Source organism: Oncorhynchus keta, chromosome 17 (assembly GCF_023373465.1).
Source record: "Oncorhynchus keta strain PuntledgeMale-10-30-2019 chromosome 17, Oket_V2, whole genome shotgun sequence".
Lineage (NCBI taxonomy): Eukaryota > Metazoa > Chordata > Actinopteri > Salmoniformes > Salmonidae > Oncorhynchus > Oncorhynchus keta.
The window spans coordinates 46148930-46173760 of record NC_068437.1 but is presented as its reverse complement, the minus strand read 5'-3'; the positions used below and the strand labels follow the sequence as shown (position 1 = coordinate 46173760).

The 24831-nt window shown below is 41.6% G+C and overlaps 2 protein-coding genes across 26 annotated transcripts in view; both read right to left on the bottom strand.

Moving 5' to 3' along the window:
* The window catches only part of LOC118395944 (cortactin-binding protein 2-like), a 121341-nt gene extending 111905 nt beyond the window's left edge, over nucleotides 1-9436 (bottom strand). For 24 of the 25 annotated variants that reach the window (XM_052466240.1, XM_052466251.1, XM_052466243.1 and 21 more), the window contains exon 1: nucleotides 8947-9436. In XM_052466240.1, the coding sequence (XP_052322200.1) occupies nucleotides 8947-9027 (81 nt within the window). In that variant the 5' untranslated portion in view covers nucleotides 9028-9436. The remainder of the gene's footprint in view (nucleotides 1-8946) is intronic. The other variant, XM_052466262.1, reaches the window with a different exon arrangement.
* An 8733-nt stretch (nucleotides 9437-18169) lies between these two features.
* Nucleotides 18170-23180, bottom strand: LOC118395943 (high choriolytic enzyme 2-like). The gene is made up of 8 exons (XM_035790044.2): nucleotides 23155-23180; nucleotides 22709-22787; nucleotides 22476-22521; nucleotides 22118-22270; nucleotides 20051-20168; nucleotides 18981-19159; nucleotides 18705-18786; nucleotides 18170-18388 (listed from the first exon to the last, which is right to left on the bottom strand). The coding sequence occupies exons 2-8, from the start codon at nucleotides 22772-22774 to the stop codon at nucleotides 18262-18264; spliced, it is 771 nt and encodes a 256-aa protein (XP_035645937.1). The 5' UTR covers nucleotides 22775-22787; nucleotides 23155-23180; the 3' UTR covers nucleotides 18170-18261.
* Nucleotides 23181-24831: the final 1651 nt, after the last annotated feature.

The following is a 24831-nucleotide window of genomic DNA, read 5'->3' as shown; positions in this document are numbered from 1 at the left end:
TGGCAATACTAAAGTGCCTATCAGAAAATCCAATAGTCAAAGGTATATGAAATACAAATGGTATAGAGATAAATAGTCCTATAATTCCTATAATAACTACAACCTAAAACTTCTTACCTGGGAATATTTAAGACTCATGTTAAATGGAACCACCAGCTTTCATATGTTCTCATGTTCTGAGCAAGGAACTTAAACGGTAGCTTTTTTACATGGCACATATTGCACTTTTACTTTCTTCTCCAACACTTTGTTTTTGCATTATTTAAACCAAATTGAACATGTTTCATTATTTATTTGAGGCTAAATTGATTTTATTGATGTATGTTAAAATACGTGTTCATTCAGTGTTGTTGTAATTGTCATTATGTGGTCCTTCTGTAGCTCAGTTGGTAGAGCATGGCGCTTGTAACGCCAGGGTAGTGGGTTTGATTCCCGGGACCACCCATACGTAGAATGTATGCACACGTGACTGTAAGTCGCTTTGGATAAAAGCGTCTGCTAAATGGCATATATTATTATTATATATATATTATTACAAATACATTTTAATACATTTTAAAAAACGGCCGATGAATCGGTATCGGGCTTTTTTGGTCCTCCAATAATCGGTATCGGTGATGAAAAAGCATAATCGGTCGACCTCTACTTGAGATACTGTAAAATCATTTTAGTCATGCAAGCAAGTAAACCAAGTTACAGTAAGATTGAAGCCCTTAGAAAGTATGGCAAGGGTAGCGGGCGGCAGGGTAGCCTAGTGGTTAGAGCGTTGGACTAGTTACCGAAAGGTTGCAAGTTCGAATCCCCGAGCTGAGAAGGTACAAATCTGTCATTCTGCCCCTGAACAGGCAGTTAACCCACTGTTCCTAGGCCGTCATTGAAAATAATAATTTGTTCATAACTGACTTGCCTAGTAAAGGTAAAAAAAAAGGAAAAGAAAAAAAATCTATTTCCTTCAGAACAGCCCCAACCAAGCTAGGATGGGGTTAAAAGTGAAGAATCCAGCAATTGATTCACTCTGTTTCAAGCTTTCAAATGAATTCCCAACCCCTACGCAGCATTCTCCCCATGCTGTGCTGCTGCCAGTGAGCCATTTGGAGAATTGGAAGTCTTTGAAGGCTTGCATGACACTATCCCAACCAAAGCCTGTACGTGATGCTGTCATGTGGGCCCCCGGTCTTCATCAATGTACTCGTTTGGCATTTCTGCACAGTGAGCAGGTGAGGGAAGCTAAGGCTAATTTGTTCCAAGAGTGAGTTGAGTTCCTAATGGTAGCCTATTCCCTATATAGTGCACTACTTTTGACCAGAGCCCTAGTAGTTCACTACATAAGGAATAGGGGGTCATTTGGGAAGCAGACGTGGTGTGCTGTGCTGCCTGCAAAATGGCAGGAGCCTGGCTAGTATTCAGCTAACTCCTCACTGTACTGGAGTTAATCAGGACTATGTCACTTCCCATTGGGACACACAGAAGAGGACAAGACTGAAGACCAGCTTCAAGCTTTAAGGCCTCGTGGTTTTGTTACATTGAAAAATGTTACTGCATATGCTTAGAAACTAGGGCTGTGATGATACCAGTATCACTGACCAGTGTGGCCCTACCACCACCATTCATCAACCTCTGACCCCTCACTAAACCAAGTGAACCGGTCCTCAAGGGCCCTTCAGAAAAGAAACTCCCTGACCAAGGGCCAACAAAAGAGGGTGTTGCAGGCAGGACTCTATAATGCGACTAAATATTTTGCTGTGCCACCAGGAGATGTACTTTGGGAGCACGATGAGCCTAGAAAAAATTATTCCAGATAATAATTGTTGTAATCATAAGGCTTCGCTGTACCATTGTTTCCGAGTCCCTAGAGAAAAACAAGAGTGCATATTCGTTAGCATCATGGTTGCACCATTACTACAGAGAAAACGGCTTGCTTCTAGCCCAAACAGGTCAAATGATCTGACCCATATTACTGGAGAGGACGGATGGTTGGTTGATGTGCTGTCCTCGAGGCACCTGTTCAGCTGAATGCTAAGTGTAAACTAGCCTCCGGGCCGTAAAAGCAAGGGAAGGAGTGCAGTGTGCACTGAACACGCTCAGTAGAGCTGGGCTGGCGGGCTGGCTTGGCTGACACTGACACGGTACTCTGAGCTATGCCAGCTGAATCACTGAAATTAAGACCAATTTAGAAACGTCTCCGGTGTACATACCCCCTCCCCCTCTCCTTCTCTCACTGCTCTGGCCTCCTTCCTTTCGTCTCTCTCTCTCTTGCTTTTTTTTCTGCCCCCTTCCATTACTTTCTTACTTTCTCTTGCTTTTCTTGCCTTCTGAGTCGTTCCATGTCATTTCAGAAAGCCATGACACCCACCATCTCAGATGGTCCTTCTGTAGCTCAGTTGGTAGAGCATGGCGCTTGTAACGCCAGGGTAGTGGGTTCGATCCCCGGGACCACCCATACGTAGAATGTATGCACACATGACTGTAAGTCGCTTTGGATAAAAGCGTCTGCTAAATGGCATATATTATTATTATTATTATATATTATGGTTCTGAAATTGTTTCTGTAGTTGGAAACAGGTAAGATTGGCATTCCTGAAACATACTTTTGTTTCAATTTAAGCTAATTAATTACACCCAAATTTACCATTTTAATTTATAGGATTCAGACCCTATTCAATAAATATATTACCCAACATCAGATGTGTACCAAACATCTTCCTACCAAAGAGTAAGACATTTTTTGTCAAAAACCACCAACGGACCCTCCACACCCCACGCCAATCCCACCCCAACCACCAGTATACAGTATCAGCTCTCTATGTTTGACATAGAGTATAAAATAAAGCTGTGACTTGGAGCATTGCTTCTTCATACTATGTAATATATTCCCTGTGAATCTGGTGATGTTTTTTTTGCCCTGTTCAGAGATTAGTCATTGAAGTTACCATAAAGAAGTGTGGAAGTACCCGATTTTGACCACTGGATGCCCCTGTTCCTGCTATACCATCACACTCTATTATCCATTTTAGTGTGCTACTTTGGGTAGAAAACCAATAGATTTTGCTCATATTGAAAATAAACTGTGTGGTCATCCTCACAAGTCAAGTCAGTCCTCCATGAAAGCAATTCACTTTGTCCGTCTCTTAGCAACCTAATACTTCAACCCAACTCCCGTTGAATGGTCCAACAGTGGCGGCTCACTGAGAGGGCTATCACTTTGACTTTTCCTACAAGCCCAAAACTTTGATGGAGAAATGGGCTAGGGACTACCCTAACAAAACAATACATTGCATGGCAGTATTGTGTTTTTCAACTAAAATATATATCATGAATCAGCTATATCAGCTATACAGTATATATTTTGATATTTACCATTAAACCCAACCCAATACCATTACCATTATAAAACACTATACAGTGTGTGTTGGGACTTTTACCATTAAAGACCATCACATGGAAACCATTAACTGCTGTAGCCCAATGGTTTGCTTGTCCACCAGGAATAGTCTAACAGTAACTAATCCAGACCTTTTATGATGGGAAAAAACATACACAAAGGGGACGTTTCTTGGACACAGATTAAAGGAAACTGTCAAATATTTTTCAACTTCATATTCATTATCTCCAACGCAACTCCAACGTCAACATCAACATAACCAACATAAACATTTTTTAAAAGTCCTCTCACTGTCAACTGCATTTATTTTCAGCAAACTTAACATGTGTAAATATTTGTATGAACATAACAAGATTCAACAACTGAGACATAAACTGAACAAGTTCCATAGACATGTGACTAACAGAAATTAAATAATGTGTCCTTGAAAAAAGGGGGGGTCAAAATCAAAAGTAATAGTTAGTATCTGGTGTGGCCACCAGCTGCATTAAGTACTGTCGTGCATCTCCTCGTGGACTGCACCAGATTTGCCAGTTCTTGCTGTGAGATGTTACCCCACTCTTCCACCAAGGCACCTGCAAGTTCCCGGACATTTCTGGGGGGAATGGCCCTAGCCCTCACCAGCCCCCAACAGGTCACAGACATGCTCAATGGGATTGAGATCTGGGCTCTTCGCTGGCCATGTCAGAACCCTAACCCTAACCCTCTTTAGTGTCCTAAGTTTTCATAACTGTGACCTTAATTGCCTACCGTCTGTAAGCTGTTAGTGTCTTAACGACCGTTCCACAGGTGCATGTTCATTAATTGTTTATGGTTCATTGAACAAGCATGGGAAACAGTGTTAAAACCCTTTACTATGAAGATCTGTGAAGTTATTTGGATTTTTACGAATTATCTTTGAAAGACAGGGTCCTGAAAAAGGGACGTTTCTTTTTTTTTAGTTTATGTGAAAATTGCACGTTTCTGTGTTAGATAGAGGAACATACGTATTTCTAATGAAATCATCGGTGTACATCATGTGATTTAAACTAATTATGAGTAGGCAATGCCTACTAATTGCATACTAATTGTCTATTAATTTGAATTGTGAAGACTTGAATTGTGAGGACGATCACACAATTTACTTTCATCATGTGCCAAATGTATTGGTTTTCGACCCAAAGCTGCAAAGGAAATGTTGCACTCTTGAGTGCTAATGTTTGGAGGATATATTGGCATGCGTGTTGTTAGAGGGCTGGAAAACTGTGCCAATATATCCTCTAAACACCGGCTTCGAGGGGATTATCACTTTTATACAACGGGTTACCAACATATTACAATAATGATTGACATATTTTCATTAAATGGACGTATCAATGGACGCGACCAAGTGGTTCAGTCTTTTTGTTCTGTATCTATGGACGCGACCAAGTGGTTCAGTCTTTTTGTTCTGTATCTATGGACTCAACCAAGTGGTTCAGTCTTTTTGTTCTGTGTCTATGGACGCGACCAAGTGGTTCAGTCTTTTTGTTCTGTATCTATGGACTCAACCAAGTGGTTCAGTCTTTTTGTTCTGTCTATGGACGCGACCAAGTCGTTCAGTCTTTTTGTTCTGTATCAATGGACGTGATCCAGTCGTTAGCTCTAAATGTTCCATTGCCATGCTGCCTGGCAACGTTCTTATCCCTTGCTTGCTAGCCAACTATGCCTAACTTACAGTCACGTCAAAAAGTGTAGCCAGAATAACAGCAAAGTAGCTGCATTTGCATTTGTTAAAGCTTTTTTCTAGAGACATTTATTTGGATAGATCCATAACAATGAGCTAATGAGGTGCAATTTTGCCTGGCATAGAAAATGTGCTCACTTGTCAGGACACTGTTGTTCAGAGGAGCTAGCCAACAACACAGCTACAGTAACAAAATCACTTCAAACTCAAATCAAATCTTATTAGTCACGTGCGCCGATTACAACAGTGAAATGCTTACTTACGAGCCCCCAACCAACAATGAAGTTTTAAAAAATACAGACAAGAATAAGAGATAAAGGTAACAAGTAATTAAAGCGCAGCAGTAAAACAATAATAGCGAGACTATACACAGGGGGGGTACCGGTACAGAGTCAATGTGCGGGGGTACCGGTACAGAGTCAATGTGCAGGGGTACCAGTACAGAGTCAATGTGCAGGGGTACCGGTACAGAGTCAATGTGCAGGGGTACCGGTACAGAGTCAATGTGCGGGGGTACCGGTACAGAGTCAATGTGCGGGGGTACTGGTACAGAGTCAATGTGCGGGGGTACCGGTACAGAGTCAATGTGCGGGGGTACCGGTACAGAGTCAATGTGCGGGGGTACCGGTACAGAGTCAATGTGCGGGGGTACCGGTACAGAGTCAATGTGCGGGGTACCGGTACAGAGTCAATGTGGGGGTCAATGTGCACCGGTACAGAGTCAATGTGCGGGGTACCGGTACAGAGTCAATGTGCAGGGGTACCGGTACAGAGTCAATGTGCGGGGGTACCGGTACAGAGTCAATGTGCAGGGGTACCGGTACAGAGTCAATGTGCGGGGGTACTGGTACAGAGTCAATGTGCAGGGGTACCGGTACAGAGTCAATGTGCGGGGTACCGGTACAGAGTCAATGTGCAGGGGTACCAGTACAGAGTCAATGTGCAGGGGTACCGGTACAGAGTCAATGTGCAGGGGTACCGGTACAGAGTCAATGTGCAGGGGTACCGGTACAGAGTCAATGTGCGGGGGTACCGGTACAGAGTCAATGTGCGGGGGTACCGGTACAGAGTCAATGTGCGGGGGTACCGGTACAGAGTCAATGTGCAGGGGTACCGGTACAGAGTCAATGTGCAGGGGTACCAGTACAGAGTCAATGTGCAGGGGTACCGGTACAGAGTCAATGTGCAGGGGTACCGGTACAGAGTCAATGTGCAGGGGTACCGGTACAGAGTCAATGTGCAGGGGTACCGGTACAGAGTCAATGTGCGGGGGTACCGGTACAGAGTCAATGTGCAGGGGCACCGGTGAGTTGAGGTAATATGTACATGTAGGTAGAGTTATTAAAGTGACTATAAATAGATGATAACAACAGAGAGTAGTAGCGGTGTAAAGAGGGGGGCGGGGCGGAGGGGCAATGCAAATAGGCTGAGTAGCCATTTGAGTAGATGTTCTGGATTCTGTTTAAAAGCGTCTTGGACCAAGACTTGGCGCTCCGGTCCCGCTTCCCGTGCGGTAGCAGAATTGAAAAGCTGGAAAAACTGCAAATTAGCTGCATTTCGTTTGACCTTCTTTCAATAAATATGTTTTTGTATATATCCATTCAAATTATGACAGCTGATTCATGATTTCGACTGGCTGAGAAGCGCTGCGTGTCTGTCTCATTCTGACTCCCGGCAGGTTCATTACTATGGGACAGCAGGAGATTGAATTTGAATATTGAAACAATGTTGTAAATGTCAGAGAGACAGACAGCAAGTTTTATACAAATCTCCGCTGTTGAAAACTAGATGTTATTCTAAAAGAAATGTGAGATAATGTCAAGATGCTTTTTATAGTGGAGATCGAGTTTATAAAGTACCTGGCTGCGTTGATGAGACAGAGGATTGCGCAGTCAGATGGAACAGAGTAAATAGGCATTTTAACATCATAGATTTAGCCGGTGGCAACTTGTGGAATAGACACCGTCTGGAATGCGGTTATAACCAATCAGTATTCAGGATTAGACCCACCCGTTGTATAATATGTAATAAACACAAGAGACCAGCAAAATGGATAAAATGGTGAGGCGGTATAGCAGGAACAACAAATCAAATCAAATGTAATTTATTTGTGACATGCTTTGTAAACAACAGGTGTAGACTAACAGTGAAATGCTTACTTGCGGGCCCTTCCCAACAATGCTGCTACTCTCTGTTATTATCTTTGCATAGCCACTTTAATAACTCTTACCCACGTGTAGATAATTACCTAAATTACCTCGACACAGGTGCCCCCACACATAGCCCTGCTATTGTTATTCACTGCTGCTCTTTAATTATTTCTTGTTCTTATCTCTTACTTTTTAAGGTATTTTCTTAAAACTGCATCGTTGGTTAAGGGCTTGTAAGCATTTCACTGTAAGGTCTACACTTGTTGTATTCGGCGCATGTGACAAATAAAATTTGATGTAATTTTGATTGGTGTGGGGTGTCCGTAGCTGGGTTTAATTTGTTTGTCTTACTCATTGGTAGGAAGAAGTTTGGTCCAAATCGGATGTTGGGTACTATATTTATTGAATATTATCTAAATACTATACATTAAAATGGCCAATTTGGGTGCAATCAACACACAAAAATATATATAGAATAGGTGGAGTTCATGGTAAAGTCAAGTGGCTAATGGGAGACTGGCCAGTCCAGTGCCTATTCTGCATGAATTGACTGACTGGTCGATAGACAGCAATGGTCTGACTGAACAGAGCACATGGAACCATCCAAGCATACCACAACCAGGGAAAGGTACCACGGACCCCTCCCGCGGGGCAAAATATTGATTAATTTGCACAGAGGGGTAGCAAGCTGCTGCCCTGGCACATATGTATGTTGTAACCTGCCTGTCTGCAAGACGAGGGGCCAGTGTGAGAAGTCCCAGATAGATGAGTGTAAACAAGTGCAACTCAGCCTGATTAGTCAGGAGACTGCAGACAAACAAACACTTTCACTAAGATTCAACATGTCTAATACTGTTCTATTGGTCACAGGTCAAATCTAAAGTATTAGTAGGCCTACAGAATACGGAAAAGGTTTTTTGAGTGCAAATAGCCAAAAATGCTTTATGTTCAGACAAGTGCTGCTGAATATTGGATTGTAGTGGTGTGGTTTGGCGGTCCTCATAGGATAGCCTATATAGGCTTTTCTTTTCTAACCATAAAGGCAATATTTTTCAAATGCAAATTTGCATGTAGGCTACATCAGATAACAATATATTCACATTAAAGCCACAATGACACAAAGCACAAACCAACCATTAACATATTTTGTTTCAACTTAGAGCTTTTGATGTATAGAGAATAATTACAGCATTGTGCATTGAACAGCCATCTCAAAAGCAGCGTCCTATCTCGTAGCCTATTCAGAAGACGAGCCAGCGCAAACCTATAGCCTAAATTGTGGTTCAAATGTAAGTTGCCTACACATTGAAACCACCGTTTTAACCACACTGTACCAACTGTATTTACAACACCGCAAATCAGTGCTTTATAGCCAACTACGCTTCCCCATATCGGTCGTGCCAACAGACTGAGCTTTTTGAGGTGTGAGAAATATATTAACCCAATTCCTTTGATTTTAATTCTCATAACAGACTTGGATCATATGTATATAGTCTATTTGGAAAAAAATCTGAGAACCTTTGTTTTGCTGTTCGCTACATTGTCACAAGAATAACATCTTGCTGTTGCTTCAAGATGAACACTCAGGTTCATAGAGAAATTCACCGTCTTTCTGTATTCATTATTCCTGTGCCCGGTGCCTTTATTCCAAAACGAATCATGCAAATATAGAAACATATAGACCTGGCTATAATATGAAAAGGTCTTACCGCTTCGACACTTCCAAGGACTGTTGTTGCCAGTGTTTGTATCGGAGGACGCTGTTCCCCGCTCGCTCCCTCCGACGCCATCTTCCTACTGTAGCGGTCTGCTGGAGTGCGGGCACCACACAGAACATAAAACAACGCATTCAGTACCACTTTAACTACTACGCTGCTGAATGCAAATTTCACATACGACTGTAGCCTCAAATTGTAAAAACACTCGAGAGAAAAATGTGTCTCCGCGGATGAGACAGTCTAGACTAGACCAGACCATGGCATTTCGGGGAGCGCAGGTTGGTTAAGGGCAGTAGGCGTGGACCCTAGGCGTATTCCAGATGATAATGCGTTCTCAATTTGAAAGGAGGTGCGTTGCGCGGTGGCTAAAGAGTGACAAAAAAAAATTGTGGTGAGGACAATTGTGGTGGGGACAAGTGTCGCCAAGGCTGTGTCCTATTTCTGCCTAAACCCACCATGCCAAGGCTTACAACCGAGGCTACCTCTTACCCTTCCTATGACTATGTGGAATCGGTGGATGTGTGAATAACATAGCCTGATGAAGGATGGTCTTCATGTTGTGTTGTCATGAGTTATTTTAACATGCCGACAGTCAGAGTAGCGGTTTCGGCCTATTGGGATAACGTATGCCTAAGAATGGAGCATAGATACAGTAGCCTATATCATTCACTGTTTTGTATAATTATATCAAATATTCCAAGTGCCTAATGTCAGCTAAAATATCCAGGATATACACATTTTTTACAGGTTAGATTGTCCTGTAATTATTACCTCATAGCCTAAACGTTTTTATTAAATGTAGGCCCAAAGACCTATAGGCTTGTAATCTAGATCTGCGGCCTGAGATATGCCTTTGGATCGATAGATCATGTATCATTTCTGGTACCATTTATTTCAATGCTGTCAATAATGGCTCTGCAGTCTCGACAGATGATCGACCATTGATATGAATTAGTTATACTGGGGTTTCCAGATGTACCATTTAGGATTACAGAGTTGATCCCCGCTGCCTATTTATTGCCTTGATACACTATTTGGGTCAAATAGCATTGTGGTGATGTACAGTAGGCCTGCGATAATTACTGACGGGCGTTTGTGTTTGGACTGTTTTATAGCTGGTGCCATTGCTGCTTTGAAATTACACGCACAGTGAAATACCTTGGTGTGTCCCATTTCTCTGTTCCACAGACTCTCTTAGCTTCATACTGTATGTCATAGTTAGAATTAAGTGTGTATAGTACAGTACTGGGTTGTCTCAATTACCACACCTACAGGTGGACAGTGGACAGCTGCCAGTCAGTCTGTGCACTGTTCATTTAAGATGTGGCCCAGGCCCTTGGCTCGCAGACACAGCCTATTATTGTCCTGGCTCCTGTCATGCGTCAAATCCAAAACTCATGTCTAAATCAGATGCAGATCGCTGGACATTGCTGGAGATGTCATGCAGAGATAATCTTTTCCATCCATCCCCTTTCTCAATCAGGGTTCTGAAGGGAAACGTGTCATTAGTTGGAGATTATGGGGACTGTTGATGAAAGGGGCTCAGTGCCTTCAGAAAGTATCTACACCCCTGGACTTTTCCACATTTTTGTGTTAAAGCCTGAATTCAAAATATATTATGTTTAACAATACCCCACAACACCTTATAATGTCAAAGTGGAATGATGTTTTTCAATTGAATTATAAATGAAAGCTGAAAAGTATTGAAAAAATTAATATTCAACCCCTTTGTTATGGCAAGTCTAAATAAATTCAAGAGTAAATCTGTGCTTAATAAGTCACATAATAAGTTGGACTCACTCCGTGTGCAATAATAGTGTTTAGCAAGATTTTTCATGCACATTGAACACATTGAATATCCCTTTGAGCATGAAGTTATTTACACTTGGGAGGGTGTATCAGTACACCCCAGTCATTACAAAGATACAGGTGTCCTTCCTAACTAATTTGCCAGAGAAGAAGGAGACCGCTCAGGGATTTCACCATAAGGCCAAGAGTGACTTTAAAACAGTTACAGAGTTTAATGGCTGTGGTAGGAGAAAACTGAGGATAGAGCAACAATATTGTAGTTACTCCACAATACTAACCTACAGTAAATGACAGAGAGAAAAGAACCAAGCATTTACAGAATACAAATATTCCATAACATGCATCCTGTTTCCAACAAGGTACTAAAGTAATACTGTAAAAAATGTGGCAAAGCAATTCCATTTTTGCCCTGAATACAAAATGTTATGTTTCTGGCAAATCCAACACATTACTGAGTACCACGCTCCATATTTTCAAGCACAGTGGTGGCTGCATCATATTATGGGTATGCTTGTAATCGTTAAGGAATGGGGAGTTTTTCAGGACAAAAAATAAATAAAATGGAGCTAAGCACAGGAAAAATCCTAGAGGAAAACCTGATTGTCTTCTTTCCACCAGACACTGGGATATTAATTCCCCTTTCAGCAGGACAATAACCTTAAACACAAGGCCAAATGGACACTGGAGCTGCTTGCCAAGAAGACAGTGAATATTCTTGAGTGGCCGATTTACAGTTGTTGTGTCTGGACTATCATTAAATGTCAAGACTTATATATATCAAATCAGTTCGCTAGGTTTAATTATTACGTGATTAAACTAATCATGTAAACATTAATTAACTAGGAAGTCAGGGCACCAAGGAAAATGTTGAGATTTACAGAGTTGTAATTTTCCGAATATAACTCTCTATTCAACATCTGATCAATTAGTCATTCTCATTAATGTATTATTATTACCTCATCAGTTCTCATTACTGAACGTCACAAACCCTTGGATATCTGCATGAACCCTAGCCTAAATCATGAATCGGCTTAATTATTTATTAACTAACTAAATAAGCACTCAAAATTACATAACAAACAGACAGTAGAGGGTTAGTAGGGTTACTACATGATATAAAGAAAAAGTCCCTAGTGGACAAAGCCGATAGGACGGCTTGGTAGACTAAGGAAAGGGGTGGGGACTGAGAAAGAGCGGGAAATATAATCATTGAAATGTCGGTTGTTGGTATTCTCATACTAGACTTACGTAATTTCTAGCTGCAGACTAGTAATTATACGTCTAAGATTTGCTCTTATTCTGTAGTGATCGATAGTCTCAGAGTTGAACTATTTCCAGCAGTGTAGCCAAAACTACAGCTGTATGGTCTAATGGTGTATAGAATTGTAGCCATTCCAACATGGGGACTCGCTCGCTGACTTAATGTATATTTTGTAGGAAGTGGGTTTTATACTCTGTGGAAAAATGGGCGGTTCTATGACGCCTAATGTGATGTCTGGGCTCACGGGGGTGTGGCCACTGACTAGTTCATCTTTGTATGAAAATGCATACTCTCATTTAGAAGGTTAACATCACATTACATCTTTTCCCACGTAGTTTGATGTTTAATCACATACGTTTCACAATATTTAGATGTAAACCTGACAGCTGGGAAATTGTACACTTTAAGAGTTATAGTTATGTGTGTTTCCTGTCCTTCATGAGGTCACTAAATGAAACACACTCGTCATAACTGTCCCTTAAGTGTCCACGGACCATTCCCACATTCTCTAAAGTAGAAACATTGTTTAGTTCTCTCATTTTGGAGATTAGGAGTTTTGAAGAAAGAGAAACTCTTTGTTCTGGTAGACTCTCTCCCTGCATGGCAGTTTCTACCAGGTATTTATGACCATTGTAAAACCTGATGTGTGAGAGAGAAAGAGAGACAAGGAGGGGGGAGCCACGATATACACCCAAAAGGCCATGTTGTGACAGTTCCCCTCTGGTGGGTTCAATCTTGTGATTATCCTGAAAGTTGCAAACCAACATAAAAATAACGTGATGTCCGGTTGGTGATCGCCGTTGCAGGCCCCCTCTGGTGGTTGACCTTGGTAGGCTGTCTGAAAGTGGAGCAGTTCACCACAAGGATGGGCAGTGGATGTCCGGTTGGTGATCGCCGTTGCAGGCCCCCTCTGGTGGTCGACCCGGGTAGGATTTCTACAAGCGGAACAGGCCGACACAAGGATGGGCAGCAGATGTCCAGATTTGGATTGCCGTTCCGGACCCGTCGTCTGGTTGTCCAGACTGGAAGATCTGGGAAATAACTTAAGCAGATGTTAACAACGCACACACGCACACTCACAAAATATATAATTGCATTTCTTTCCAAATGAGCGGTGTGGTGATGGTGTGGTGTGGTGATGGTTGAATGGTTGTATGATGGTGATGGTTGTATGGGGACTTTGTTTATGGCTCTATTGCTTCCTAAGTGTCAAAGGAACTGAAACGTAAAGGTGTGAAAGCATAAACAAAAGATACACAAAATATAGTTATCACAACAATAATCTAATTGGACTGTATTCTACATACTTTCAAGATCTTGGCAAAATGACCCTATGCATTGTCTAATGATCAAAGTTGGGGCTGAAAATGTGTTCTCATTTGTTACTGACAGTTACCCTCTGTGTGTAACTTACTGTGTGTAAACTGTGAACTCCGGCGCTGCTGTAAGATATACAAAACAGCTATTTTTAAACCGCTGAAGGGGGCTACTATTCCTGTTGACTTGGCCTAATTGAAAACTGACTCGGGGCCAAATCTGACTAATCATGTTTAGGCTAATTGGCCGTCCAGTGTTCCCAGGGCCAGGCGGAGGCTAGGCTTAGGCGGGGGCAAGGAGGGGGCCAGGGGCATCACAGCATAAACTATTGATATGGGACTGGCCAGGTCTGGATAGTGGGGGTTAGGGAACAGTAGACCTGAGCTGCATCCCAAATGGCTCATTATTCACTTTAGAGTGCACTACCTTTGAAATAGGATGCCATTTGCGAGAAGTAGACCTACCCTACCTCCCATGGAGGACCCCATGTGAATGGTAATCTAACGAAGCCTTATTTTACATGACGCTCATACAATATGCATCATGCAATGTACTGCAGAACTATTAGCCTTAAGCTGAGGTAAACCACAGCACAGGGGCTTATCTCAATATTTTAACAATATAGAAAGTTGTTATGGGATGCTTGTCATTTTTTGCAGAGCAATATTATGATGGAGATAAATGCATCATAGGAAATGTGTTGTCGTACACGTTATATGCAGTAAACCAAAACTGGTCCTTAGGCCCCACAGGCTTTAAGCCTTGTGTAATTGATATCCTACCTAAAAGAGGTGATTAAAAGAAGTCCTCATGCATGCCCCTACATATTGACCCAAGATCAGTGTTGCGTTACTAAGGTAAGTATTCAAGGAGGGTAAATCTGATCCTATGTATGATTCTATGTATGATATGATTCTACCACACATTATAAGGAGTGTCTTCCCTGGGGGATGTGAGGACACTCAGGACAGCCCACAGAGGAAGTAGCAATCAGAAAGAGAGAGAGAGATAGGGAAAGAGGGAGAAAGAGAGAAAGAGAGAGAGAGAGATAGAGGCCTCTGTAACTGGAGGTGTGTGGACTGGACTGATAGTGATAGATGAGGCCAGCTATGGGGAACTGACCTGAGGCTAGGCTACATGCCCCCCCAACCCTCTTTTGGGACTTGGCTCACAGTGACTTGTTCTTGGTCGGGACACACGGTAGGCACAATAGTTTCCTGTTTGCGACGAGGTGGGAAGGAGTGGGAGGAGGGGTACCAGTGTGCTTGTGCGTTTGGGTCATTCGGCAGACAGACCAGACGGCTTAGATAAAATGACTCTGTCCCGGATTAATCGCATGTCCTGGCGAGACCTTCAAATGGGGAGACACAGAAGGTCCGGATAGTGACTAGTGACCAACAGAAAGAGAGAGAGAGAGAGAGAGAGAGAGAGAGAGAGAGAGAGAGAGAGAGAGAGAGAGAGAGAGAAGAGAGGTGATGTAGGGAGAAGAGGAGGAGGAGATGGAGAACGGAACTGGGCCACATCTCTTCCTGATTGTCCTGAGTGGATGCCAATGGCTGAAGCAGACCTCTCTGTTGCGTCACCACTGCGGCCCGCGGCTGAACAACAATCACCACTGTCTTCTCTGCCCGTGCTTTTTCCTCTCCCTCTAAAACTTTGGGCCAGCATCTTCTGTTTGAGGAGCAGGAGGAGCAGGAGGAGCAGGCGGAGCAGGTGGATTAGGTCGAACAAGTGGAGCAGGAGTGTGTTTACCCATAATAGTGCATTTTGTAAATAAGAAATAGTATTTGTCATAGCAATTACCCATTGCAAGATCTACATATACTTCTACCGATCAAAACACAAACTGTTTTGAAATGATATGACAAACCACAAAGGAATAGACAATGAAGACAGGTTGCTAGGGAGATAAACGTGTGAGGCATGCAGCAAGACTGTCAGGGAGAGATCCCAGCATATATTCTGTTTGGAAGGAGGTGTGGAAAACGTTAGGTCTGGACTATGGCAAGTATGGGCTAAAAAAAATATGCATACTGTCACATTCACCAGATTCACCAATAGAACAATGAGCCAGATGTTAAATCGGATGTATAAATTTGAAGGATCCGGTTGGCATTTCCACGCACCACCAAATATGGTGATGAGAGGAAGCACAGGGGCCGGCAGTGGGAGAAGATGGAGCGAGATGGATTTTTTCTGACATTCAGCAAATTTTCTCCTCGATGAAACATTTTATCTCAATACAGTTTTCTGTTACCAAAGCTAGAATCTGTTATGAACAGACTTGAATATGTTTTGGACACTTTACCCTTTGCAAAAGTTTCAAATGATTAAAAACATTTTTTTTTAGAAGTGCAAGGTCGAATTGAATTATTGTACAAGAGCACTTCACAGAGTAGGCGTTGCCTAACAGAAATATGCAAATACATGCTAGAATGCGCCAATAGGATCTCGCTTGCTTGTGCTTGGCTCTGCCCACCTCCTTGCTTGGTCTGCCCACTATGATTAATTTTCTCTTATTGGAAACAACAGGCTGTGGTCTATCTTGGGTTAGTTTAAAAAACCTTTGCCGAATAGGTGCGGTGAAATGTGACGTTGTACAGGGTCAACCATAGTAGTAGGCACCCCTGAAGCAAATTAGGTTTAAGTGCCTCACTCAAGGGCACATCAACAGATTTTTCAGTTACTGGGCCACAGCTCTAACTGCTAGGCTACCTGCCGTACATACATGAACTTGAGAGGGTTTCCCCCCCCCCCCAACCACCCACTCAGGCTTTCATATTGACTCCGTCAAACTCTCATTTGTAATTACAGTAGCCCTATAACCTATACTTTCACAGAAAGTGATAACCTATATTTGGCTTAGGCAGGTAAAGAAGATATACTGATCCATCTAGTCAGCTCTTCATCACAACCACACACTTACTGGTTAGTCTCTCTAGACATCCGCCTTCCACAATTTAAAAACGCTCCGACCTAGGGTCTGGTTATCCAGACTACTTACTGTGTGTGTGCTTGAAGTGCAAACAACTCTGTGCTTACATTAAGTAATACAGATAGTAGGTTCTCTGCCGTACAAACATTTAAACAGTTTTAGCATTTAAAATCCGGGATGGTGATGTGTTCTGTTGAATATTTATTCAACCTTTATTTAACTAGGCAAGTCAGTTATGAACAAATTCTTATTTTACAATGACGGCCTACCCCGGCAAAACCCTCCCCTAACCCGGTCTACGCTGGACCAATTGTGTGCCGCCCTATGGGACTCCCGATCAAGGCTGGTTGTGATACAGCCTGGGATCAAACCAGGGTCTGTAGTGACACCTCTAGCACTAAGATGCAGTGCCTTAGACACCTGTCACTCTGGAGCCTGGGAAAATAGTGTCTAAAATGTTCATGCATTAAAACATAATCTGGATTCAAATTCATTCTAATGTGGGAGATGGAGTCTGATGACACAGTAGTATACTCATCCATGGGATCAATAGTGGACGGCCGGGGTAGGGAATGGGAATGGGGGCGTGCTCGGTCCGCTTTTTCCTGTAGTCCACAATCAAGACAAAGGAGATGATTGTGGACTACAGGAAAAAGAGGACCGAGCACGCCCCCATTCTCATCGATGGGGCTGAGGTGGAGCAGGTTGAGAGCTTCAAGTTCCTTGGTGTCCACATCACCAAACAAACTAACATGGTCCAAGTACACCAAGACAGTCGTAAAGAGGGCACGACAAAACCTATTCCCCCTCAGGAGACTGAAAAGATTTGTCATGGGTCCTCAGATCCTCAAGAGGTTCTACAGCTGCACTATTGGGAGCATCCTGACTGGTTGCATCACTGCCTGGTATGGCAACTGCTCGCACTACATAGGGTAGTGCGAACAGCCCAGTACATCACTGGGGCCAAGCTTCCTGCCATCCAGGACCTCTATACAAGGCGGTGTAAGAGGAAGGCCCTAAAAATTGTCAAAGACTCCAGCCACCCTAGTCATAGACTGTTCTCTCTGCTACTGCACGGCAAGCAGTACTGGAGGGCCAAGTCTAGGTCCAAGAGGCTTCTAAACAGCTTCTACCCCATAGCTATAAGACTCCTGAACACCTAATCAAATAGCTACCCAGACTATTTGCATTGCCCCCCTCTCTCCTCTACACCACTGCTACTCTCTGTTGTTATCATCTATGCATAGTCACTTTCATAACTCTACCTACATGTACATATTACCTCAACTAACCGGTACCCCTGCACATTGACTCTGTACCGGTACCCCCCCCTGTACATAGTCTCGCTATTGTTATTGTTTACTTGTTACTTTTATTTCTTACTCTTATACATATTTAACTATGGGGCTTGTAAGCATTTTACTGTTGTATTTGATGCATTTGATGAATACAATTTGATTTGATTTGAATAGACAGTTACTGCCAAAGCTCTGTGGTAATGTGTTGCCTGCCCCCTTTTGGTCAGCATTGGGTGTGACTGCATTTGGGACCTCAGCAGGGCTAGTGATAGAGCAGGGCTAGTGATAGAGCAGGGCTAGTGTCCAACAGTTTGATTGGTGCAAACAGCTGTATCTACCAGTCCTCTGGGTTCAAATACTATTTAAAATGTTTCAAATGCTTTGAGTGTTTTCTCTAGCCTCCCAACTGTCCCAGGTGGGCGGGGTTTACAGTTTGGAGACTATTTCCTTGGTTCCATTGGGCCACGCATGCTCAATCAAGCCCAGGTAAAGTAGGCTATTTAATATGATTTCAAATAAGATTTTAACCCAGGACTTTAATCCACACTGTAGAAAAATATATTAAGACTTTAAAATGATGAAACAAAAATAGTGTATATTTTTGCTGGTTTATTGAACTTTACTCTGATATCAACACTGAGTCATTGACACAACCTTGTGAGAGGACAGAAACACAAGGTGTCTGTTTAACAGTTGTACAGCCTGTTGAGACGGGTGATGTCGCTCTGGCTCATCTGGGAGGCGTTGCCAATCTCCACGTTCTGGTTGGGGATGGGAACCATGGTGGGCTGGTTGTTCTTGGAGAAGGCGTACCTGCAATCACATCACACCATCATGAACACTTGGGATGAGTGGGGGTAGGCTTACCATATTATTATATTTTTGGAAATGGTTTTACGCTTATCTAGACAGGTTAGAAGTAGAATCGGTCAGATAGATGAATGGGACACAGTAGGAAGGGCGGAACATAAAGTTAAATTCCACATAAATAACATGTGCTAGGAGCCGGGTGTCTTACTGTTAAACCACAGGCTCTGTACAGAATTAGAATTCTATGAGGCTGGTTAGGCAATTATTCAACTGGCTAAGCATCTACTGGTGTGAAAGTGGTAAAACAATGGTGACTAACCTGTGGTACTGCATGACGGAGTTGTAGTCATAGGCCGTTCCCTGGTTCAGGGTGGCGATCTTGTTGAAGTTGTGCTCCATGCCTGGAAGAGAGAGAATATGTATAGATTTTGTATAGAATATGTATAGAACTTGCCCTAATAAATAAATGCAACGGTTGGTGACCGATGCAACAGTGTGTGTGTTTGCCCGCATATGTAATGTACATGTTTGTGTGTGGACATTCAACGAATATAATAGACTGTCTGTGTATGTACACATGTGAAAGGGATCCTACCGGACTGGACATTCTGGAGGAGAACGCGGATGTGATTGTCACGGTCGCTGCGGGTCTGTTCGTGGTTGAAGCCCAGGGCATGTAGGAGCTCGTGCTGGGTGGTGCCGTGGTACACACAGCCGGATCGGCTCAGAGACACAACCTGGGCATTGCCAGAACGACCAACATAGGACCAGCACCTGCCATGAATGGGTTGGACAGAGTTGTAACAGTGCAATTAGTTTTAATTGTCTCTGTCAGACCCACACAAATGTACTTAAACACACACACTGTTAACAGAAATGTGTCATGCCTTATAATGCAGTTTCATGTCTCAGACTGAACTGTCCTAACCAATGAAGTATATAAACCCTGGATGACTGACACTGGGTGCTGTATTGAAGGCTCCCGCAGCAATCTTGATACTCCTCCTCTATTGTAATTTCTTGGGGGAAGCAAAATAAATGCATTTATTAAAGATGCAACGTGCAGAAATGGCTCCTCCATTTCCTGGTTGCTAAAATTCGAATAGTTCGGCTTATTTCAGTTTGTGACAGAACAAGCACCCAGAACAAGCACCCAGAACAAGCATCCATAACAAGCACCCAGAACAAGCACCCAGAACAAGCACCCAGAACAAGCACCCAGAACAAGCACCCAGAGTGTAGAGAATCATTGTACCATCTAAACTGCTGTGACATATATTTTGTTTGAAGCTGGTGTACAAAACTGAAAGGGAAGCATAGAAATAGAGCACGTAGAATAGGTCTACTGCTTCTTAGGTTTGCTTTCAACGAGAATGACAGATCTATAACTAAAATCTCTATGTGAATTTGGTCAGATTTCCCCAAAAGTTGACACATTTATTATTTTATAGACGGCTTAATGCATCATTTTAAATTATATTGTGTGAGCTAAACATACAAATATATAAAAACATTTTCCTTGAAGTTGAGAGTACTAATGTTACTGTCCCCAGTACAAAAATACTTAAATACATGTAATTTTGTCCTTTAAATATTTAACTGAAAAAGATCCTCATGTAGAATTGTAAGACCTATGAACTATATGTAATTCCATAGTGCACGTACCCGTTCTGGGACTGGATGTGCAGGTAGTCTCTTTGGTTGGTGCGCTTGATGAAGTTGATGCAGGAGAAGCCTGCAAAGGACTGCAGACCACGCTCAATGACTTGCAGCTCCCTAGTGGCTGGCAGGACACAGATGGGACAAGAAAAACTACTGTTAAAAAACGACTACTCTATCATGAAACTTGCTACACAATACTGTTAATGTCCAGTAACATGGTTGGGGAATAATAGATTACATGTAATCCGTTACATGTAAGGGATTACAAAAACCGGTATCTGTAATCCGTTACATTGCCAGCAAAAATAGTAGTCAGATTACAGATATTTTTGAAAAACTAGATGATTACTTCGAGGATTACTTTAAATTCAGAAAGGATGTTTGTGAAAAAAAATCATTGACACTTCTCTGTTTTCTCAATGACATTCAAATCAGAGTTGAAAAAAGGCACAAGTTTAAATTTGTTCCATCTGAGCAAGTCTGACCACAAATCAGAGACCACTATGATGACACAAAATCTGTTCGATGGATCGCGGGAAAAGAGCAGGAATTGGCTTTGTAGGATAAAGTCCAAGCTATGTCTTCCAACTGCTGTCGCCATCCAAAGATTATTCAATTTGAATAAACGTTTAGAGGTAAGGATGACAGCAGTGGTGTAGTCTACGGCGATACGGATATCCCTTATTATTGATATCTACATAGCGCATTGATGTGAATCACACTGCTGCTTTCTCATTTAGCTATTTGCGCCTTACGGATTGTGGTTGTTGTGTATGGCTGTTCACAATTCTAAATATGTATTTGAACCCAATAATGGTTGAATTCAATACATTTACGGTGCCTATCAATCATTGTTTTTGAAACCAGTGAAAAATGCGCTCTTGCAACAGCTGCATAGTGCAGATCGCAGCCTATGGAATAAAGTGGGGCTTTAAGTGCTCAATTCATGTTGATCAAAAAAATCCATAGGTCTAATGGACACATGCTCAAACTCACACACTTTTGATAGACTTAAAGGGGTAATCTGTAGTTGCTACATCAATTTTTTGAACAAATAAATTATATAAATCCATTAATTCTTGAAAGATATAACTTATAAATGCCGTATGAGTTTAGTTCAACTGTCACACTCCATGAGATCCCAAAATATAATCTTGTTTTCTCCGATGTTTGTAAATATTCTAAATGTAAAGAAACACTGTATATTCTTTTAACATGGTTAAAACAATAATGTTTATATCATGGATGGTCAGTCCTTGCATCCATAGCTCTGTCTACTATCTGAGAAATTACATTTCTCCAGGCCCATCCCTCAGCTTTTTACCAAAACAGAGGCGGGGCAAGTATTTCCAAGTCATTTTCTTGAAGATCAAGGGGTATAACATGTATTTTAATGACTGGAATACTGATAGACTTAGTTTTTAATGTAAAGATATAATTCATTCGTATTATTATATGTAGTAGAAAGCGATGGGTTAGAAGAAGCCTAAATAACCAACCCCAAAATTAAAATGCAACATCCATATATGGCCAGCTATGTAAACTTTAACATAGATTTAGCCTGCAATAGATGTTGTTCAATTGGTAACATACTTTTTTGTCTTCTTCTAATGCCTCTTAAGGGGAAAGTAATCTAAAAGTAACTGAATGTAATCAGATTACGTTACTGAGTTTGGGTAATCCAAAAGTTACATTACTGATCAGAATTTTGGACAGGTAATTAGTAACTAACGGATTACATTTAGAAAGTAACCTACCCAACCCTGGCCAGTAATGATTAGTTGTTACTTATATGGCCTACTTATATAGCTTTATACGGTAGATTGGGACTCATGTACAGATGTAGGACATTAATATGTAGTGTACAAGGGCTTCTGAAGTTTATAATTTACACTTTAAAATGTAAGACTTGATTTGAGCCTTTTTTGTTTGATCAAACCCTACAAAACAAATCTATTAATGACAATCCACATTTGCTGTTGCTGCAGGATTATTTTCCTGCTCTAGCAAACTAGCTCCAGTTAATATCCAACATCGTTAAATAAGATATCATCATGACATGGTACTTACAGTACTGGTTGGCGATGACGTAGGGCACATAGACTCTGCCGTCGCTGGACTTGGGCCACATGCAGCCGCGAGATGTGCAGGGGTCAGCGTTCCTCTCAGCCTCGTTGACGTAGGCGATGTCATCCACAATCAAGGGCTCATTACGGGTATGCACTGGAGGGACGGGGACAGGACGTCAAAGTGTGACACCTTGGATCAGTTTCCCTGATACTGATTAAGCCTAGTTCTGGACTGAAAAGCAATGCGATAATGTATTGTTTTTTTTCTAATACATCTTTATTTCATATTTCATATCACTCATAATGTAATCTGAAAGTGTTGGCGGGTATTGTATATCACAATTTAAAAACTGTCTTACCAACATTCCTGTTGGCCTTCTCCAGCAGCTCAGAGACAGAGAGCTCCTATAGCACCATGCAGCAAAGACAGACAGAAATAATGTCTTTGACAAATCAGCAAACATCTTACTATGAATAGTTAGGTTGTTTCACAAAATATGCATACGTCCACACTTACATGGACGACACACACACATGCATGGATGCAGACACACAACACATACAGTAGAGAGTTTAGTAGAGTTTTACTCACCTCCTCGGCCCAGGCGGCCACGACAAGCAGGGCCAGAAGGCCCAGAGTGTACTTCAATGCAGACATGTCAACAAACAACCTGCCAGGGTTAGACACTGTCAATAACTCTGAATACCACCACAGAAAGTAATTGACTTACTGTAACTTTCCTGTAGTACAGGTGTAGGATCTTAATTTGATCACATTGTTGTTGCAGGAAATGCAAATATGTAGTATATTCAAGGCTTGCAATGCTTCTAAACTTTGTAATTTCCACTTAAAAATGTCAGACTTGATTTGCTCTAACATAAAATGCATCAACGCCTACATAAATGTCCATAAATTTAATCACCTTTCCTTTTGCCTCAGGATTATTTTCCTACTGAGAAACTGGTCAAATTAAGATCCTACACATGTAGGTGCATGACATAGCTAGAGAATGCAAAGCACACGAACAACACTCTTACCTTTCGGGAAATGAAGTGAGGTTGGTTTACTGGTCCAGACACTGCACCTTATATAGTGGAATCTACCGGAACATTATCAATTTTTGGACAAGTTTGGCAATGACATTGAAAACACCCCTTTCTGCTGATAAGATGCAGATATGTTGTCTCGATGACATATGGCTAATTCTCAGACTTATCAGAAAAAGTTAGAAAGCCTTTCCTAACTTCTCTATTCCTTGAAAATGCTATTTAATATTTTGCAAATCCCCATGGCCTGAGTTCTGTCAGTAAGATAATCACGTAACCAATAATAATCATGAAACCCCTGTGGATTACTTGTTGGCTATTGCTAGCAAAGTATTGAGGACATCTATTTCTGTAAATAGCCTAAAAGAAAGGCTTTGGCTACAATTTCTCTGGTTATTCAGCAAGTTTCCTCTATCAGCATCCAGCCCAATATCATTGTGAATAGGCTTAGAAGTTCTGATATAGGTGGCAATACTCATTTTGGGTGCCGGTACTGTTTATATTTAGGTGCAGGAGCTCCACAATATTTTTTAGCTAATATTCTATAAGAGGCACAGGAGCTCAATCAGTAGAAATTTGAGGTGCCGGTACTCAGCTCCGGTGAGCTCCTGCCCAAGTTAAACACTGCTCCTGAACTTATTTAGGCTTGCCATAACAAAGGGATGGAATACTTATAGACTCCCAATACATTTCAGCTTTTCATTTTTTATTCATTTATAAAAATGTCTAAAATCATAACTCCACTTTGGTTATTGTGTGTCGGCTAGTGACAAAAAAAATCTGAATGTAATACATGTTAATTTCAGGCTGTAACACAACAAAATGTGCAAAAAGTCAAGGGGTGTGAACACTTTCTGAAGGCACTGTAAGTAAGTAAGCCTTGTCCGAGCCAGAACTGCACCCAGTTTTACTGTACTGCTCAATAAAATGATTGATATGAGGTAAAATGAATGTACATTTAGGTTCATCGACCAATGTCAGCAAAGAGTTGAGCCTAATCTTTTTCATTTAAAACTTTGATATTGTATAGACTTAGTATACTGTATGTATATTCATATGATATGAGTCATTAGCCAAACTATGCATTTTTGTGATAAGCAGTCACAACTGTTCGCCCTTTACTGTGACAGCAACACTATGGAAGTCGGTTAATCTGCGACTTCAAGTTGTCTTGAATGTTGGCTCATGCTGTATATTTCATATACATAATATTACTTAATTTAAAAAAATAATCTCTGATCAAAATAATAATATGGCTCAAGGGTGGGAGGTGTGGCCCTTTCTGTCCAATGAGGACATTTCTGTACAATATGAACTATTAGGGGAACCAATTAGACCCTTCTGACACATCCAGAAAATACTTGGATGTTGGTGTAAATGTCAGTGTGAAGCCAAAGGCTCAGAATTACTCAACAATAACTTTTCTATTCTATAGAATTGGGACATTTGAGTGTCCTAAATCACTATTATTTGTGAAATGTTTTTTTAATCATAATACTAGCTACACCTAGTATTATTTTTCTTAATTTACTGTAGCTAAATTAATTGGTCTTATGTTTTATAAGAGCCAGAGAGGTTCTCTCTGGAGAAGCTAGCTAATACAGTTTTAAAATGAAGAAGAGAAGGCGGTATATTTCCTTGTCAATCCCACAACTCAATGAGGGGAAG

Excerpts from the sequence above, each read along its gene's own strand:
- LOC118395943 (XM_035790044.2), bottom strand. The coding sequence starts at position 22,774 with ATGTCTGCATTGAAGTACACTCTGGGCCTTCTGGCCCTGCTTGTCGTG. Across the intron at positions 22,271-22,475 it reads GAAGGCCAACAGGAATGTTG|TGCATACCCGTAATGAGCCC; the intron begins GTAAGACAGTTT and ends CCGTCCCTCCAG. Across the intron at positions 18,787-18,980 it reads CCTCCAGAATGTCCAGTCCG|GCATGGAGCACAACTTCAAC; the intron begins GTAGGATCCCTT and ends TCTCTCTTCCAG.